Source organism: Carassius carassius, chromosome 48, assembly GCF_963082965.1.
Source record: "Carassius carassius chromosome 48, fCarCar2.1, whole genome shotgun sequence".
NCBI lineage: Eukaryota > Metazoa > Chordata > Actinopteri > Cypriniformes > Cyprinidae > Carassius > Carassius carassius.
Window position 1 is genome coordinate 5,117,535 of NC_081802.1, and position 21,369 is coordinate 5,138,903.

The following is a 21,369-nucleotide window of genomic DNA, read 5'->3' on the forward strand; positions in this document are numbered from 1 at the left end:
TTTTTAATGCGTAAACAAACAAATAAATATGTGTTTGACTGATAAATAGATAAATACTGTAAATATTGATCCAATGTGATCCTTTTGGGATTTATCCCAAATTATCCCAAATATTTATATAAAATGCAAAATATAGCCTTAGTTGATTGCTATACATGTTATAACAATGGAAATGTGACTAGCCCTGATCTACCCTTTTACCAGAACAATGTCACCCATAATTTGCAAATCCATCAGAAGTCTGCTGATGGCATAAGATGGCGCATTACAGATCAAGTGTAATTTTTCAACGTCAAACTAGTGTTATGGTTGTGCCGATAAATGATAGTATCGTGTATCGATGCTCCTCAGAGATATCGTTTTCTGTAGCTGCTGTTTGAATAACTTAGGATATGTAAGCTTTATAATTAGTAACTTACAATGTTTCTATTAAAATGTTGCCATGTTAAATACAAATTAATTAATAAGTCATATTTTACGTATAAAAGTAAAATATTTTTATATTTCATAAAATATTTTATGACATGACATCCATGTGCTACTTCCCTAAAAATATATAATGTGTAGTCGATAGATTACACTAACATAAGGCTGCTTTTAGTAAATAAAGTAAATAATTAAATACATTAGCATAATAATATTGTGTATTGTTGATACCACTGGCTGATGATAGGACGAGTATATCCCAACACTACTGGTGTTTACTTTATGTCTCCTGTAATAAACCTGAACGTGAATGATCATGACTGGTTAAAGAGAGAATCCCTCGTCTGAAGCCTCAAGTCTTAGGCAATACATCAGCATGACTTGTTTAATAAGCAGTGCCACGCAAAGAGTCATACATAATATTTCCCAGTCGCCACCAAATGGCTTTAAATTTACAGCTTGGACTTGATGACTGTGCTTTTGTCACTCTGAATAAACACATGAGACACTCTTAAGACAAGCAAACTGTCCAGGAGACACCACATATACCAACAATACATACATATACATATACTGTACATACAGATATATATATATATATATATTCACACAGCAATATGTCTATTATACATTTAATATATAATTATATTTATATAAAAATTTTTAATATTTTAAACCTTCTCATTTGATCGAGCAGAGTATGAGGGGATTTCCCAAGGCGTTAAGGGACTAAATTTACAGCAACACTTTTGTTTCTCCTTTTCTGAAAAGTCTGGCATTGACAAACATTGAATACAAAAAAGAACACAAAAAAAACAGGCTTCCTAAAATAGGGAAATAAACAGTCAACAAATTAACTCATGGTTTCTAAATGAGCATCTTCAGGAACTTACTGAAACAACTTGTGACTTGTGTGCTGAATTAATGACCCTGGTACCTTATAACGCAGTGATCCTTAAAGGGACAGATCACCAAAAAATAAAATTAAAATGACGATGCGAAGCCAAGAAGGGTGTCCTATACTCGGAATTTGTGATCTGCATTTCACCCATCCAAGTGCACACACACAGCAGTGAGTAGTGAACACACACAGTAGTGAACACATTTATAATAGTAGATAGTATTTATTTCAGTGAATAATTTATGCGGCACTTATGTTTTTTTTAATTTATTTTTTATTTAATTCACACCTTTTATATTTCTTCTTTTTGTTAAACAAAAAAAACATACGGTAAATAAATAAATGTGGAATGCAAAACATATTTTTATAATAAAGGCCATTTCAGTTTTGGGTGAACTGTCCCTTTAAGTTCTCTTGTAAACTCCCTCAGTCAGTAGAAACAGATCAAATCAAACTAGCTCGTCTCTATGCAGAGCTGCACTTCTCCACAGCACAAAGCGGGTTGCAAACTAGCGGAAGCTCGAGTGTTGCGTCACGTGACAGACTGAGTCAGTGGGTCAAGCGGCTGATTGTTTATCACAGCTCACAATCTAAGGAAACCCCGTGAAAGATGCAATTGCCCCACTGAAAGTGTGAGAAAGCCTGGGGTTGACTGTGACATGCACTATGCGTGGAGCAGCTGCGTCTGCACAGGTGTGTGTTTGTGGTCGTGGGTTACTCACTCAAGCACTGCAGACCATGCTTCCTCTGCAGGGTCTTGCTGCACAGTGAACATGTGGCCCAGGTGGAGAACGAGCCAGGCACGAGCTGGTGGCCGCTCACGCTGCGCCGCCGCACTTTCACACGCTCACGCAACTCTTTCTCTCTGTCCTTGTCTCTGTCTCTGCTTTTCTCTTTCTGCTGCTCTTTCTCTCGAGTCTTACCCTAAAAACAGAGGAATCAAGAGACGTGTAACGTTATAACTTATGACAGTTACCAAAAAAAATAAATAAATATTATTTCACAAAAAAATCTCCAGGTTGTATTTCACCCAAAAGCTAAATAAATAAATTATAATAAAAAAAATAAAATGATATATCATTTTATCGATATTTTAATTCAACGTGTTATTTTATTTTATATAAAAATTATAAATAAAAATAAAATATATTTTTATTAAATAAAAATGGCAAAGTACATACATCACGTTAGTATTTGTTTCTGGTAGTGTAATGTAATTCATGCTAAATTATTCAGTAGTATTTCATTTAATTTTAGGAAAGACTGGATAAATTTAAGCATATATACTGTATATATATGTATAGGGTTTTACTTTATTATTATTTCATGACAATTAATTCCATTTTCCAACAAATTATCAATACTAACATACAAAATAAAATAATATGAAAATATAGTGAATATAAAGTACATTTGTCAGTATACATCATGGTGGTGTTTGTTTCAGTGAATATAATTTTTGCTGAGTTTTAATGTAATTATTTAATTTGTTTAATTTTAATTTATGTTAAAATCTCATTTCATTATAGATAGATAGATAGATAGATAGATAGATAGATAGATAGATAGATAGATAGATAGATAGATAGATAGATAGATAGATAGATAGATAGATTATTTATTTATTTGATTGATTAATTCATTTAGTGCGTTTTATTTTATTTTTTTAAAGACAACATACAATTGGCACAGTTGTGTCTAGTTCAAAGAGGAGGTCACAACTTCTGCAGTACAGTCGTCTGCATGGGCGAGTTTAGTGTCTTTCTACATTCAAGAAAAGGAGGAAGTTGCAGAGACACAGAAGTTGCTGCAAAGTTCAGCAGAAATGGACATGATCTTAACCCACAGCCTGAGTTTGAGTGATGTCAGTGTGTGTGTGTGTGTGTGTGTGTGTGTGTGATTACTTTGTCTTTGTTGAAGGATCCGGTCACACGGCTCTTCAGTGAGCTCAGAGTCCGCTTGACTTTGGTCCCTTTTTCCAGACGCTCAGGTCTTTCCTCCTCCTCTCCGTCATTTCTACAAAAAACAACATCAAACCAATTTAACATTCAAATGATTTATTAAGAACAAGGGTATATCTAAGTGATTATTACATAAAGAACAGCATTGTAAGTTGACTTACTCAGTGGTAAGAAACTCATACCAAGTGAAATTCCCTGTCCCCTCTTTTCTTTCTGTGCTTGAAGTTCTGTGTTTAGCTCTGAAGAAAATGCAGGATAATAACGATCAGGATTTCATTAAATTCTATGCATGCTTACTACAAAATTACTCTGGATATGTTCGGCGTGCCAAACTACCATACTAGACTATTTGATTGAACTATTTAAAATAATAATATAAAAACTTTCAGCAACAAATATGAAAATATGAAACAGTGACAATCTGCATACTAAACAGAATTATTCTATAGTAGTGCACAGTATGCAGTAAGCATCATGCTATGTTCCATTTTTATGTTCGGAGTAGAATATTACTGTAATAATCTGACTATTTCTGAAGTATGAACATTTTCTGCAACCCACAATGCAAAATGTCTGAATAAGTCTTCCATTTTTAGAGCGAAAACTGCATCAACTGCAGTTTTGACATTTCTTTCTTATCTCATTTTACCCAGACATCCAGTTTACACAATATAGTGTGTTACTTTTAAACCGAAATCTTTAAAAAAAGATATACAAAAATAAGTATACAGTTGTCCTTTGCAGTATGCTAGTTTTCTATTCCGAACACAGCTTCTTGCATGTCTGCTGTTAGAAGCGTCAGCTGCTGTGCAAACGTTTCATGACCTTGTTAAAAGCACGCTTTGGTTTCTCATGCAGATTTTGAGATAAAACAAGGACGGCCTAACCAGGAAAAGCCTCACCAGGTTTGAAAATACAGCAAGAATGGTAAACAAAAAAGATAAGGTGCGCCATAATTATGCAAACATACACAACATGTTCAAGACAGCCAAGTGAGAAACAATGCTTTCTATTTCGGGCCTGCAAACCAAACGTGGGCCACTCTGTTAGTCTGTAGGAGGGCACGACAGGTTCTTTCACACCATTTACTTACCCATGATACTGCTTAAGCTCCTGCAGAACGTTCTGTACCATCAGCCTGAGACAAACAAGACACTGAGGCTAAGTATGTGTGGCAGCGGCAGGGCACATGGCCGGCTGCTGTCCAAATAAAACCATCAGCACAAAATCTACTGCCTAGATCACAAGCACAGGAGCGAAATACATCCACGGCGGGCTACAATCACCCATGACGTCCTTCAGTTTAATAGAAAAAACACTTGTTTAGATTTAGTTCCTGTCTATTAGCTTTTAGGCTAAGCTATATTTTAGCATGCTTTTAAAAATGTATCAATTAAAATTCAAGTCTCTTTCATGAAAACTGACCCAAAATATTGACATCATCCTGCACTATTTTCTTTTCCAATCAAATGGCTCTCTCGACTGAGAATGCCCCTCCCCCTGATACTAGCTGCAACAAACTAGCCAAAGTCGTTCAATATGTCCCACCCTGCAACAGGAAATACATCAGGACTGAAAACTATGCTTATCAATGTTTGTTATTAGCATATTTGCATAAAGGGATGTTTTTGAGGACTACTAGTTTTATGCAAATACAAAAGGACCCCAAACCAGCTAATAAACACAGGACTTTAAAGTCCCCATGAAATCAAAATTTTAAATGTTTGGCTTTTAGTATGAATATGTCAGCCTTATAGTTATCTATAAGCTAGTGTGCTCCAAAAACAATGACAAAATGTGTATTTAGAAGATGTAAGCATTCAAAACGTACGGGCTCTCACTTCAGGCAATATGATATCTCATCAAACTTTCTGTCCAATCAAATGCTCTCAAGAATCTGAAATGTCCTGTCCACTAAACTATAAATAGACACTGAAACCGAGGCTGAAATTAGGTCACTTGTTTACAGAACTAGTTTTTTCTGTATGCTGAATGGCATTTAGTGCACTATATGGGGAATAAGAAACGATTCAGACAGTGTAAATATGCTTTGCATTGAGTCGAAAGAAGTCTGGTTTTGAGTTGTGTCACGCGCACAGTCTGCTCGGGTCCAGAGACACGATATCACCGAGCGGATCATACGCACGGATCATATGCACGAGTCACGTAGACCACAAAATGCATCGGGCTATATTTTATAGTGGTTTGGATCAGATAAGGAGGAGAAATGGTTAGACCAGGGTTCCTCAAATCTTGCCCTGGAGGTCCAATGCACTGCAGAGATTAGCTTCAACCCTGCTCAAACTCACTCACCTGTGATTTTATAATGACCCTGAAGACATTGACTGCGTTTACATGCAGCCAATAACCCGTTCAAAACCGGGATATTAGCAATAACCCGGTCGCGCACGGCCATGTAAACACCGGCAAAAACCCGGATATGCTCATATCCCGGTTTTTAAAAACCGGGATATTATACCTGGGGTACCCCTTTTCTAACCCGAATATTTGGTCTTGTAAACGCGTTTTGGCATATCCCCATCAAAATGTGTGTACTGCGCATGTTCCATTCGCAAGGAATCTTGGTCTTTTGAGTAGAGACGGCGCATAAAAAAACCCGCGTGCAGTATAGAGGCACAGTAGTGTCAAGTGCTGCTGGTGGATCAGTACCAGCGCCAAAGCGCAAACAAAGACTATCGCTATCTGTCCCAAACTATTCATTATCCGCCTGCTGCTGCTGTTGTTGTTGTTGTCTTTGGATACAGGAAGAAGAATCGGAAATGACGCATATTGCGTCTTGTTGTCCGTACGTCCAGACACTAACCGTGCGTCGCCGTTTACATCGGGATTGGTAACTCTCTCTGCTCACGCATGTAAACGGGTTATCCCGAATGTTTCAGAAACCCGAATAGTGACCTTAACCCGACCATGACCTGAATTTTAACAGCATGTAAACGTAGTCAGTGATTTACATGCTCAGGTGTGTTTGATTAGGGTTAGAGCTACATTCTGTAGGAAAGCAGATCTCGTGGGCCAGATTTAAGAGTCCTTGGGTTAGACAAATGGGAAGTTAGTACAAGTAGAAGAGATGACACCAACACACCTTTTTTTTTTGCTTTAGTAAAAGTTTCATATTGAATCTAAAGATCTAATCTAATTAGACTGTGGCTGGTATAAGCTGTTAAATGTGGCTTTACCAAGCTGTGATATAAACAAAACGCTATTGGCTATTTAAAAAGAGGGCAGGGCTGATTGATATGTCACCCCCGCCCCCTTCCTGTTTCATTTTAAATTTGTCACCACATAGCATAACGCTGCATGTTTCAAGGCAGACTGGTCCCATTAATCCAACTGTATGCGAAATGCATTCCAGGAAGCCATCATGAAAGCTACTTGATCATTTTGACAGATTCCAAGGTCCTTCAGAATTATGTTAACTTCACTGGCTCCAAATAACCTTGTCATAGCTAATATTGTTCTCTTAAACAAAACAAAGTTGTTAAAACTTACACATGACTCCGTCCTTCCACTGACTGCAGCCCCACTTCCGACTCCAGCTCTTCTGGAATTCCAAAGCAACACAGGTCAGGATTACATGTATTCAGTTGTTCTTTTCAGTGCTTTAGGTTCAGTTTTCTAAGCAAAAAAGATATATGGCTGTATAGGGTTCTTTAGTGTATGTATCATAGGTCTTTAACCCTGCTCCTGGTGACCCACTGTCCCACAGAGTTTCTTTCCAACCAGTATCAGCACACCTGGCCTGTGACTTTTCAAGTGATCCTTGAAAATACCTTGATTAGTTGGTTCAGGTATGTTTGATTAGGGTTGGAGATGAACTCTGCAGGAAAGTGGGTCCCCAAGAACAGGGCTGGAGACCTATGGTCTATATGGTTCCCTATAGTTTCAAAAAGTTACAGGTTATTCAGATCAGTGGTTTGTGGGTTTTTGAACTACAGAATTAAAAAAAAGTCATTGTGGAAGACTTTAAATGGTAAAATGTGTGTTTTAAATCCAAGAATACCTCCTGACATAATAAGCATTGGATTTATCTGATTGCTTCAAAGCTATCGCCCATAAAACCTGACTGGAGTTGTCTGCCTAGTTGGAGAGTCCTTTCACTAACCTCCAGCTTCTCTGGCAGCCTGCTTAGAAGTCTCCAGTATGCGGGAGACTCTGTCAGCTTGGGATTTTTCATCAGTCGCGAGAATCTCAGATCTGGCATATACTGTCTTCACTGGTGTAGGTGGCTGCTGTTGTTAAAACCAAATCATGTGAAAACATAACCAATAAGAGTAATGGCAAATGAAGCCAACCCTGCTCCTGGAGGGCTACCTTCTGGCTAGAATTCAGTTCCATTCCTGTTCAAGCACACCTGTCTTTATTTTCAAGTAATCCTAAACACATTGATTAGCTGGTTCAGGTATTTTTGGTTAGGGTTGAAGTTAAACTCAACAGGATGGTAGTCCTTCAGGAGCAGGAGAAGGGTTTATAGAGCTATCTGAAAGTCTTGCACTGTTTAAACTAAGACACAGATTTCAGTAAAGACATTTACTGGTGTTTTGGGGCATTCACTTTCCATAGCACCAGTCGTTTCTTCCACTGAGCTTTCGGAGAAGGAGGAAGAAGGTAGATGGGAACTTTTGGCCAAACAGTGGTCCTCTCGTTCCCCATCACTGTCAATGCCATTAGTGTCTAGACTGAACCTACATGACATAACCATGCAATGTTTACATACGTACATACAAGAGTGTGACACAACAGAATGCACTGACAAGCTCTTCTGAAAGATATGGCAATGATATTTAGACATTTCTGAATGTGTCTAAACTATTTGGTACCACTGAAAAAGTGAGTCTTACCTTCTTCCCAGGTCAATTGGCGACACTGGCACTTCCCAGCTGTGTCTACGCGATGTAGACATGGATCTAACCAATGTAGGAAAGTTATCCGAGTCTGAGTCCTCATCTTGCTCAGATTCCGGATAATCCTGGAACTCTGAGTTTCTGATAGCAACTAAGCGATCCATGGCTTCCCCTCCAGTGGAAATCACGGTGTCGTCTGTCTGGAAAAGTTGATGGGTCTGGAACTCTGTGAAACTCTGCCTAGATCGACTTTCTGGTGTGGATGCAGGAGGTACCAAAGGGGCTGTACCTTTGTCAGAGACAGGTGAAGTTAAGACCAGAAGTTGTTTGTCTGGTGGTTCACTGGATCCGAGTTGGAGGTCTCTGAAATACTCAGAATCTCTCAGAGAAGAACAGAGGTCTAAAAGGTCCTCTTCACTGCTGCACTCGTTGCTCTCAGTCAAAAACTTTATCTAGAAGCAAGAAACCCATGGACAGCTGATTTATCACAACAAAAACATCACATGACACATGACTAATAATGTGAAGTCTAAGTAAGTCTCACGCTAGTGTCATTCACGGACTGAAAGAGGATGCATTAAGTAAACTTCTTGTGTGATGCAAGAGCCACTGGCTATTAGTCATCGAGCAGACACATCTATCCAATACAGTACACTGACAAGAACAATTCCAATGGACGAACCAGTGGTAAAGTCCCTTGATCAAGGTCTCTTTTAAAATCGATTCCAGTTTGTTCCTCACTCAAGCTATGACACAACTTCAAAAATACATGTGCATAATGAACAAATCACATGGACTCATTTTCCATATGTTCATGGGTCAACATTAGGGGCTTGAGCATCATTCTTATCAATCATTGGCCTTAGTTTAAGAGTTAGGTCATGGTTAGGGTCTTACCTTGTCCTCAGATGAACTGCTAAAGAAGACATCTTCTGGAATAGAGGTCGGGGACAAGGACGAGGATGAGCTGGGAGTTGAGACCTGGGCACGAAGTTGCGAGCATGGTTTGCAATCTGAGGCTGAAACACAAAACGTTCCACCATGACTTTAGCTAGAATTATTATCCATCATAGTGATTCCTTGGTCTCCGTCTTACAGTATTGCTTTTGGTCAGGTGCTTTATCAAACATATTGGTGCCGTGCACCAGACAAAACAATTAATTCTGTATATAATTACATCATATCTATTGTGTTTATTCCTTAGGATTGTGACATACAGTAGCAATAATAAAGATAAGGTTCCGGAGTGCCAGTATGACGGCATACCCTAAATAAAATACTCTAAATAGCTACTGGCAGAACTTATCAGCAGCTTCCATTAACTCCAGCATATTACATCAACACACAGCTGGAGTCTGTTGAAGCTGGAAACGTTCCCCTGTAAACAGAAGATCTTAATCTGATGGTAAATGGAAGCATTAGTTTACAGAAGCAAAACTTTGGGTTGTGTTTGATAGCAGGTATATAATGTGCTCCAGATTTGTGCTACAGGACGGGTGTCAAACTCAATTCCTGGAGGGTGGGAACCCTGCAGAGTTTAGATCCCTAATTAAACACACCTGATCTATCTAATCAGGTCCTTCAGGCTTATTTGAAAACTACATTATATGTGTGATGGAGCAGGGTTGGAACAAAACTCTGCAAGGCTCCGGCCCTCCAGGAATTGAGTTTGACACCCCTGCGAAAACCATCTAAGTAATTATGCTTCAAAAGAACAAAGAAATACTTGACTTTTCCTCTACCTGGAATCAATTTGCTGACCTGAAGATCATTTGAACCTGAAAATGAACTTGTTTTTTCTCCAAAAGAACCATATAACCAAGTGCAGAACCCCAAAAGTACCATTTCAGAGCCTGTATTTTTATGAACGTAGACTCAATGTTCTGCATCTTTTTAGATTTGCATAATTTTCCTTCATCTCTCAAGAACCATTCCTTGGAGTTAAATTAAGGCACATCAATTCTGGGGCACTGCTTAAAGGGTCAATGTTTTGTTCGTTATCTGGCTCAGCTCGGTGTTCATCTTCAGTTCTCTCTTCACAGCAGTTCAGTCAGTGTACTGTTTGAGTGCATGCATTACTCCGGGATATTGGTCTGTTTGAACTCAGAGGGAGTGTCAGCCACATTAAAAAAGTTAATAGCTTAAGTCATTTGTGGATTAATGCGTATTAGAGATGTGAACCGTTTAAAACGATTCAGTTTGATTTGGTGAACTGAATGATTCATTCGCTAACCGAATATCCAGACTGCTTTGTTTTGAACTCTCTCTCACAACAGACACGGAAGAGAAGACAATTCTGAATAAAGTCGTCGTTTTTGCTATTTTTGGACCAAAATGTATTTTCGATGCTTCAAAAAATTCTAACTGACCCTCTGATGTCACATGGACTACTTTGATGATGTTTTTCTTACCTTTCTGGACATGGACAGTAGACCGTACACACAGCTTCAATGGAGGGACTGAGAGCTCTCAGACTAAATCTTAAATATCTTAAACTGTGTTCCGAAGATAAACTGAGGTCTTACGGGTTTGGAACAACATGAGGGTAAGTTATTAATTACATAATTTTGCTATCTGGGTGAACTAACCCTTTAAGTGACCTTTCCACACCTCAGAGTAGCTGATTTTACAAGGTGATTATGGCAATAATGATATAAACTATGACAAAACCCAGACACTAAAATCCAATCCAGAAGCGTTCTCCTTTACTGACTCCCTGTCCTTAAACGATGGATGAATGAACTGTACAGTACTTTCTGGTGTAAATCATCTCGGCCCTAGACGAATGACAGAGTCTTAGAGCACTGAGGTTGTTTGTATCTGAATCAGACAAGTGATATGTAAACTATTAGAGCACCATGATGCTTGTCATGTTCAGATATCCTTTTATGGCTGCCCCTTCTTACCATATGCTCCAACATAAATACTTAAAAGAAAGAGGTGGGGGGGGGGGCTCTCGGCTTTTACAAGTTACTGTAGGTCTACTGCTGAAAACTTCAGTGTTTTCACACACTTCAAGGCCATTGCAAACACTATTAAGATACAAAGTTTCATGTTGGTCTAAATAAAAGGAAACAGGCTCGAAATAGCCTAACTGTCCCATGCACTTTAGTCGTCGAATCCCTGGAGGAAGTGAAACATTTGCCAATCGCAATTTGGAGATTTAGGTTTTGTGAATCTTGAGCTTTTTTTAATCTTGTTTTTGCCTTTTTCTTTTTAAAGAACAGTAGAGCAAATAGAGGAAATGACATGGGTTCAGGAAATTGCCCTTCCATCACTTGTTTGAGCACCATGTCTCTGAGCGCAATGCCTTAACCACCTCGATCAGTATTTAAATACACATCCAACATTCCTGTTCTGAAGTCTGGTGGTTTCCAGTTATTCCGTCTTTTACCACAAAATGCAGAAATGACGTAATCGCACAGATCTGTCCCAAGTGTGAAAATGTGGTTTTGTATGTGCTAACACGTACAGTCAGGTCATGAGAGCAGCATGCAAAAGCTCATTCTGTTCAAAATGTGACTGGTCTTCTTAAGCACCGGTGGTCTGACAGACCACAAATGCATGCAAAAATAAAACAACACTCAGTATACTTTCATAGCTGATATATTCCAATGAAGTAGGCAGATACACACACACACACACACACACACACACACACACACACACACACATATATATATATATATATATTACCTTACAAAAATACCATTGTAACCATAGTTTTCACCAAAAAACTTTGTTCCTACAGTTTGTTACCTATATTTATAGTTTCAACAAAATCATTGGTAAACTGGAATTAAGTTATAATTCCGAGATCCAGAAAGACACAATCATCCTCTCTACCTCGTTTGAAGGACCATCGTTTCATCCATGAGAACGAGGGCCAGGAGTTGTGAAGAGGAGGATCCGCCATGTGGACGTTGTGAGTCTCTCCCAGAGGAGTTGGTGAGCGAGATATGAGAAAATCTAGAGTCAGAGATCAGTGGAGGGGACCGCCGGGGATTAACTAACATATGATTCAAAGTCAAGAGGCATAGACGCGGGGGCTCACAGCGAGAGAGAGAGGGGGAGAGGGAGGGATAAAAGAGAGACAGAAGCACTGCTGGATCTGAATGGGACGGAAATGTGTTTAATACAACACCTACAAAAAAAATATCACAGTGATGGTATCAGGTGATAAATATCACAGTACTGTCTCTTCAAAAATGATTTGGACACTTAAGTCACACTTACTTCACATAATTTGGAAACTTTTATCAGATCATAACAAAACTTGCTCCACCCCTCAAATGACTTTCCTGTTCTGCTGACATCATCAAGGCCATTTATTTTTAGACTCCTCCCCTTCAAATAACCTGCCACTTTTCACCATTCCATCAATTCATGATAATTTTTATTTTTGATTACATTTTGTTTTAAGGTTTAGATGTTAGTCTAATTATACAAATATGAACCGAGTAATATTAATTGACAACATTACATGCATTTACTATAGGGCTAAGTTTAGGGTTCAGTTTAGTTGCCTGGAATTTTACAGTTTACTGTTATTGCTATAGCAAGTACATGTAACCATGACACATTAAAAATAAACTGAAACATTCAAAAAAATCTGAAATATCTATAAATGTGAAAATGCTGATTTTAAGTTTGGCTCAAATGCCCAAATATTTTTGGGGCCAATGTACTGTAATAACCATGTTATTGTGTAACTGTCATATTCATACATCTACCATAATATTTCTGTCAAAAATATGTCTATCTATATATATAAATAAAGGTACAACCATGATATTCTTGGGAATACCATTTTAAAAAACATTGTACATGGTTCATTTCAATGCATCATAGTATTTTGACAAAAAACCAATGGTATTTTTGCAAGGTGGATGAAAATGAAATTTATAACGGTGTGCACGGTCTAGTGTACAATAGTGAAAGTGGAAAACACCATCGGTGAAGAGCACAAACAGGCGTCGTAACGGTTGCTTTTGAAAAATAACAGAAGACAGACACAATTAACACCTAGTATGATTTTCTACACTCAGCTGCACCAAAGCGAACAAACTGCATTTCTGCTTAGGCAGTTCCTTAAATGAAACGGGTGAACAATAATGGCCGAAAGCAGCAGTGAAATCCTTCAAGTCGAGCTCTAGTTGGGTTCTCATAGTCCAGAATGTCCAAGCTTCATTCCAAACTCGAGATTAAACACATTAAAGGTTGAATGATAGCTTATCTGGAGCTGCAGAAGATAATGCTTTCCCCAGAACAATGCCACAGATTCAGTTCAAATCGCACAAAAAGTCAGCATCTTTACTGTGTATTAACTAAATCAAGCATTTGTTTGTACTCACCTTAATCTTTAAATACAAACAACTATCCACGACTAGCAAAACGTCCTCCTCTGAATCTAACATATGAGTTTCTGGCAGCTGAAGCGTCTGAATAGAGCAGAGTGCTGTGTTAACCACAGCCTAAACGCACAACACTGCTACAACTTCCTCTTCAGAATGACATTCAGCACAGACACATGGCCTTTACGTGAACACACACATACAAGGCCCTTCTTTCGGACGTGGTACGAACCAAACATAGTGATTGTGGATGTTTTAATTCAAACTGTAGAAAGCAAAAACAGTATTTTGTGCATGTGAGGTGATGACTGCATAGTTCCCACACTGAGTGCATTTGTGCAGGGGTTTAGAAGAGATCAGCAGAACTCAAATTGGCTGGTGGTTAACGTGGTGAACGAACCCCTTCGCAGAGTTTGTTTTGCATAAACTAGTTGCTGTTCACAGTTCACTGACTAGTGATGAAACTGCTATTTCCTGCTAATTGTACAATTGCTCTTTTGACAGCACAATGTTGAGACATTTTCTCAGTAACAGACAGTGTTGGGGAGTAACTAGTTACATGTAACGGCGTTACGTAATTTAATTACAAAATTATTGTAACTGTAATTAGTTACAGTTACTATGAAAAAATGAGTAATTAAATTACAGTTACTTATGAAATTTTTAACGATTACAAAGGGGATTACATTTGAATATTTACACACATCCACATACAGATTTAACTGATTTCTTTCCCAAATTGCACTGACTATTCTGAGACGTACCGCCCTAATAATTTCCGGGATGCGGAAACACAGTCTGGTTCGTAGAATCCAGTCATAAAAACGGAATGCCTAACGCAGACGGAATATGCCACATTTTGGATGACTAAATCAAAAGTAGGTCAGTACACTTGAATCAAAACATGACATGGACTAGTGTCTGTGAATATTAAGCCCCAAAAATGCAATATATGACTTGCACATTCTGCGTGTCTGTGGAAATCAGGCGCGGACTGGACACCGGGAGAACCGGGACAATTCCCGGTGGCCTGACAGTTGATTTTGCCCCACTATTTAATATCATTATTGTATAATTGCCTGCCGAATGTACTAAAGCGATCATTTGCGAATCTGCCATTTGATAATTAAATATCTAATAAGTCATTAACTGTTAGTCATGACTCGCGCGCTCTCCGCGCCTCCGCCAAACGGTTTGGATCAGACTCAGAGTAATCAATGCGAGAGAGAGAGAGAATAGAGTGGAGTGTGGAAGCGCACAGCTGGAGCAGAGAAGCAGAACTACTGTTCAGGGTTTTAGGTCAGTTTCATCTGTAAAGATGCTTTTTTGTCTTTGTTTTTTTAATTTTTTTTATTTAATCAAGCAGCAGCACGTTGCTCATCAGTCATCACTCAAAATACTATATAAAGGACATCATTATTATCTGTTGTAATGTTACAGTAGTAATTTAGCTGAAAAAAATTCAGATTTTTTTTATAGGTTTAGGGGGAGCTACGACAGACAACAACTCAACCCTTACGAAAATTAACATTTTAATATTTAACTATAAATCCAGAGAAAATGGTTACTATTGTTTAAATGTGGTAACCAAAAATGTAAAATTATTTTACAAATGTATTTATTTAAAAATAAATACAAATCCACTTGTGAAAAAAAAAAAAAAAAAAAACAAGGTTATTTTACTTTTATATAGGCTAATAAAAGCAAGGTTAATTTTTGTAAGGGAAAAACATGACTCGTGTACAGTATTATGATTTTTCGATAAAGATATTGTAGTATTGTAGAGTATTGTATTGTAAAGTATAGTTTTGTTCAATCTTGAGTATTAAAGTCATGAGAGAGATGGATAACAGGGCAAAATAAAGAGACTGAAGAGAAAAATGGAAGTAAGGGTGCAGTTCAGGAGAGAACTTTTAATTATTTTGCATGTCCCCAAATTACAGATTTAAACCTTTTTTATGTCAGGTCCATACAAAAAATAGTTTTGTCCATGAATTTGTTTATATGAGTTTGAATTTTCCAGTCTGAATGTTTTTCCCAGTCCGCCCCTCCTGTAAATTAATGGCAAAGACATGGTTTCATTTACTACACATAGGCCTACTGAAGCTCGCAGTGTTTTCAACCTCAACGCCTCAATATAGGAGTACACGAGCACATAAACATAATTTCTAGAACTGCTCTGTGTCACTTCATGTGCATTTTACTTATTTTGAGAAAACTATCATCATATACAGAGACAGCAGTTTAAAAAAAACACCAATGTTTCAGGAGTTTATTACACAGAATACATCACATGCTTATTAGATAACTGTATTTAAGTTGATGTATATGCTTTTATTTATTATTCTTTAATTTTCACAAATTTAGAAAAGTAATCAAAAAGTACTCAAAAGTAATTAGTTACATTACTTGAATAAAGTAATTGAAAAAGTTACACTACTATTACATTTTAAACAGGGTAACTTGTAATCTGTAACCTATTACATTTCCAAAGTAACCTTCCCAACACTGGTAACAGACCTGTGTCTTTTTATGGTTTTACTAAAATGAGGATCATGTTAATAACATGGTCAGTATTTGTTTGGTACTGTGGGAGACAAACATTGCTTGGGTCAAAATTATAGATTTTTCTTTTATGCCAAAAATCATTAGGATATTAAGTAAAGATCATGTTCCATGAAGATATTTGGTAAATTTCCTACCGTAAATATATCAAAATGTTGTAGTAATGCTTAGTAATATGCATTGCTAAGAATTCATTTGGACAACTTTAAAGGTTTTTATTTTCGCAGTATTTAGATTTTTTTTTGCACCGTCAGATTCCAGATTTTCAAATATTTGTATCTCAACCAAATATTGTCCGATCCTAACAAACCATATATCAATGGAAATATTCTTTATTCAGCTTTCAGATGATTTATAAACCTCAATTTCGAAAAACTGACCCTTAAGACCCTTAGGTTTTGTGGTCCATGCAGGGTCACATATAAATATTTTATGAAAATGTAAACAAATGAGAAATGCTAACGTTGGCAACTACTGAATTACTGAAACTACTAAAACTGAAAAAAAAAAATTAAGCTGTATAGAAATACTTAAAAAATAAATAAATAAAAAATCATAAAAATGACAAAACCCTCTTCAACTTTGGGCACTATGTGGGACAAACTCTGAAGCACTGTTTTCTAAAACTATTTAAAAATAGTAATTAAAAAAAAAGCTGAAATTAAAAATACAATAGAAATATTATGATGTGCACTAAAATTACTAAAACTAAGACTGAAATAAAAAGTCATTTAGGCTATATAGAAATTAGATATATATATATATATATATATATATATATATATATATATATATATAATATAAAATATGAATAAAATGATAAACCAAATATGTAAACATGAAATAACAAAAATAATACTATACAATAACACTGCTTAAAACGCACTTTTTACTCTCACTAGTTTAAAACTGACAATTAAAAATACTTTTATTAACATTTCCTAATACATTACAGAAAATGTTATGCACAAAATGTTGTATTTTTAACAACAAAGACTAATAAATACAGCACTAAATGTATTGCTCATTGTTAGTTAACGTGGTTAATTGTTAATGTTACCTAATGGGATGTTATTGTAAAGTGTCGCCGTTTAATTGGTCTTCAGACATGAGAATTGTCTTTTTTCTGAAAATCATAATTTCCATCTCCAGCACATCTCAAATCAGACCTTCTGTTGTGGAAATTATGATGGAAATTACATTATCATTATTTTACAAATCAAAATCTCCTTCGTCTTTGTAATGCTTATTTTATAGCTAGCATTTTATGTATCTCAAATACACACAATTAAATTATATTTGAAAACTTTTCTGCATAATTCAACAAAATATTGTCCACAAATTATATTTACCTTGATTTTTCTTCATATTTCAAGCACTTCACTGACGATGCTGTCTTCAGTGCAAACAGAGGACACTGGAAAAAAAAAAGAAGCTAAGTGTTGTAAGATGAAGCCATAAATTAGTAATGTGTGTCATATTTTTACATCAGATTTTCATAATTCACTCTGGGATAAGTATGAAATAATGATATCTATTCATAAAAGACATGTTTCAACTCTCTAAAAGTTTTGAATATAAAATATTCACAGAAGTTCCCGAAAAGTAATGTACCATGTTGTTGTACCATTTAATACTGGTTTCATTACAGTACTTTTAATTGCCATTTTGTCTTAATTTTGTCATTGTGTGTATAAAATGATATAATGTTTGTTTTAAAAACACTTCAATCGCAGTCCATCCAGAACTTAATAAAATAAATTAAATTGAAATAATTTACTCACCCTCATGTCATTCCATGTACTTGTCTTCAGAGGAACATTAAATGAGAAATTCTCTGTTCTTTTGCCTTTATATCTCTTCATATGTACAAAAGTTATACATTATATTGCAACAGACACATTTGCAAGCCATTTTTTTCCCAAATAATTTTTAATTCATGAATTTCATATAAACAGTTAATAATTTACACACAGCAAGATTCAATTTCATTTCATTGCAATATTTACTGTACACGTCACTGTTTGGCTTTCCTTGAAAAACTAAAACTGTCGATTCGTACTAGTTTCTCATGGCACAGTTTGATCCTGGTCAGATGGATTCGTTGGTTTGTTTAAATAAGAGACATGGTTTCCACACAAATTCAACTAGCGAGGGGGAAGTTTTGATGAGAAAGTGTGCGCTGATGATTAAATAACATTTAAAAAACAAAACACAGAAAACAAGCAGAACGAAACAGCAGGGATAAACGAAACAAAATGATCCAATGTTCAACTAAACAGAAAATTGTACATGACAACAGTTCGGGGAAAAAAATACACAAGGGTGCTGATTATTTGACGTTTAAACAGGCCATCATATGAAAGCCCCGAAAAAGACAGATTTACACAAGAAAGAAACATTCAACACATTCAATATTAACTAAACTTGATTTGCTGTTGTAATTGGGGCTGACATTATGTTTTTAAACCAGATTTGTTCTCTGTAAACTATGGAAGCCCGTTTCCGCCACAAGATGAAATACAAGTAAATGCAACTTTTTGTCTCATAATTCAATCTTTTTTTGTGCAATTCTAAGAAAAAAGGTCACAATCATGAGATGCAAACTCAGTTGTTTAAATGTTTTTTTTTCTGCCATACAAAACAATTTTTTTTTATTATTTCATCTAACGATTTGTGACTTTTTTTTTTCTCTTGCAATGGGAAGTTTATATTTTTGTAATTCATCTTTTTTCTTACAATTAAGTTTCTCACAGATCCAAGTCTTCTTAGAAACTAGCAAATTGTATTTTTTTTCTCTCGCAAGTTTATATCTTGCAATTCTCTTTTTTCTCGTATCGTAGAATTTTCGTCTCTCAGGTAGTTTGTCTCTCAATTCCGACTTATTTCTTGCAATTGTGATTTATATCTCTTAATTCTGAATTTGTTTCAGAATTGCGAGGGGAAAAAAGCAGAATTGTGAGAAGTTTTATTTTTTTGTCTCATAGCAGAAACAAGCTCCAATAGTAACCTATTTGCATAAGTTATCATTTCAGATGTCAACTATACCTTTTATTTTTGCTTGATTGTAGCCATAATTTATGCCATCATTTTTTGGATGGCAAACAGGTAGTTGTACATAAAATATAAAAAATAAATCAAACAATGCAATGTCGTACAAAGAGTATCATTGTAGGCCAGACCCCCGAACAGTTTGTCATCCAATCATTTTAGGGATTAAAATGGGATGTCTTGTATATCTCTGAATCACAGTGTAATGCCATGAACAAAAGACATCACACTTTTTTCGAAAAGAAGGCTATATACATTGCTAATGTTAATTCCGTAATGTACATGAATGGTAAAAGTTTACAGTCAAAAGTTGAATTGAAGTAATTGAATTTGCCCTCCCTTTTTTGACTAAAAAAATAGAAATTAATATCTCTAAGTGTAATACTTTTTTCTTTTAAAAACAATAAAATAAATACAATGCCTTGTGCTCAACCTGTTCTGCTTTTTTAGCTTGCTGTAAAAAACTGCATTTGGTTGTTTTTGTTACTACGTTTATTAAAGGTAATTTATCAAAATTATATTCTCTCAATTTAGACTTTAACACTGGGAGCTGCCACAGTTGTCGTTTGGGTAACAGTGAATCAAACGTACGATGTTGGGTGGTTCGTCAAGCGCACAAAGCAAGCCGTAGCATATCCAAGAAGAGACAAGTTCAGCTTAATTAAAAATGAAAATAAAAGAATATCATTCACATATACCAATACAGTAAAACCGAGCCAAGCATTGAGCCAAAGCTGTGCTAACCGGTCAAGAAATCTGTACAGTAGGCTCCAGTATTTTGAGGATGTTGGGGGAAAAACAATCCGGTCCAGGGAGTTTGTTGGCCAGGTTTAGCTTGGAGGATACTTAGGTTTGTGCAAGGCACTATAGATCCACTAGGGGCGCTCAATTTATTCCGCGAAACACATCGGAGAGGCATCGAAAGATGTGAAATGCTTTAGAGATGGACGACTGGCATCCAAAGGCATCGTTTTTTGAAGTTGTCCATCCATTTTTCTCATACGATTAAGCTACCAGTGGATAAAATTGATTTTCCTCCGATTAACGAAACCCAACGCTCACATCTCCCTGAGGAAAAGAAAACGTTTCTATGGCACATAGGATTGTCCGCAAGGGTATTTATGAATCGCATGTGGAAGGAAAGGCAGGTGAAGTCCGTGTTTACTACAAACTATGGCATTGATAGAAATTGGGGTTTTTTTCACAGTAGAAAACACATGCAAGAAAAAAAGACATTGACAATCACATTTGGTGCAAACAAAACAAAACATTTTTTGTATGTGAAACTACTGAACTCGGGGCATTAGAACATTTGTTCAGTTAGATACTGCAGTGAGTGAAGAAGAGCTGTTTCATCAAGTGTATCACAAACGGTTGTACACAAATTCTAACTATAGCCAAAAAAATATATATTGCATGTTTCGTGGGCATTTTTTCCCAACAAACTGTGATTCAGTAGTTGCTCAAGAAACGAATTGAACGGTTAAATTGAAATCACAGAAAACATGCAATGTTTGTGAATTAATGGCAAGTGGCTTAATTCAAATAACAAAAGATAAAATGCTGTATTACCTCATACAGATTAGCAAAGCCAAACAATGTACTATAAAATAAAAAACAGCTTTTCCCCACACACTTCACATTATAGGCGTCTTTTAACGTTGTACTTTAGTAATACTTAAGGATAAACTTAAATTTTAAAGAATTTTTCACAACCAAACTGGCTCTGCGTATTTCAAATGATTCAAAAGAGAGACGTCACACGTTAAAGTGAATCTTTTGGTTCTAAGCTTTCTCCAAAATCAAAATTGAATAAAGGGAAACAATAATCATTATGAGAGAGAACCTCTAGTGGCCGAACTTGGGATTGCGGATATGGTTTTTGCTGATACAGAAATTCAAACAACTAAAGAGAGATGCGCTTGGTACTAAAAACAATCTAAAAATATACTGAGGTAGACTTTGTCCAAACAACCAACAGAAAGACATCAGCGCTAAACCAACTGCGTTCGTGACCAATAAACAACTAAAAGACTAGTTTTACCTGTCTTAGAGTATTGTTATAAAAGCTAGCAGGGATTTACATAATTATGAGGATCATAAAATAAATAAAATATCAATATTTGCCTTATGGTAGTTATTAAAAAAAAAAAAAAAGGAATCTGATGACTGCTCCATTTTATAGGAAAAAAAAAAGATTTGTAATAGTGTTCGAAGAGCTACAAGCAAGTTTTATTTCCTACATTCTG

At 36.2% G+C, this 21,369-nt stretch overlaps 1 protein-coding gene across 1 annotated transcript in view; it reads right to left on the reverse strand.

The window, feature by feature from the left end:
- The window catches only part of LOC132131095 (rho guanine nucleotide exchange factor 18-like), a 36,482-nt gene extending 24,389 nt beyond the window's left edge, over positions 1 to 12,093 (reverse strand). The window contains exons 1-10 of the mRNA XM_059543030.1: positions 11,997 to 12,093; positions 9,048 to 9,169; positions 8,148 to 8,602; positions 7,841 to 7,991; positions 7,412 to 7,538; positions 6,799 to 6,850; positions 4,382 to 4,426; positions 3,450 to 3,527; positions 3,232 to 3,343; positions 2,050 to 2,251 (exon numbers count right to left, since the gene is read on the reverse strand). Coding sequence (XP_059399013.1) covers positions 2,050 to 2,251; positions 3,232 to 3,343; positions 3,450 to 3,527; positions 4,382 to 4,426; positions 6,799 to 6,850; positions 7,412 to 7,538; positions 7,841 to 7,991; positions 8,148 to 8,602; positions 9,048 to 9,169; positions 11,997 to 12,066 — 1,414 coding nt within the window. The 5' untranslated portion in view covers positions 12,067 to 12,093. The remainder of the gene's footprint in view (positions 1 to 2,049; positions 2,252 to 3,231; positions 3,344 to 3,449; positions 3,528 to 4,381; positions 4,427 to 6,798; positions 6,851 to 7,411; positions 7,539 to 7,840; positions 7,992 to 8,147; positions 8,603 to 9,047; positions 9,170 to 11,996) is intronic.
- Between the last annotated feature and the right edge of the window lie 9,276 nt (positions 12,094 to 21,369).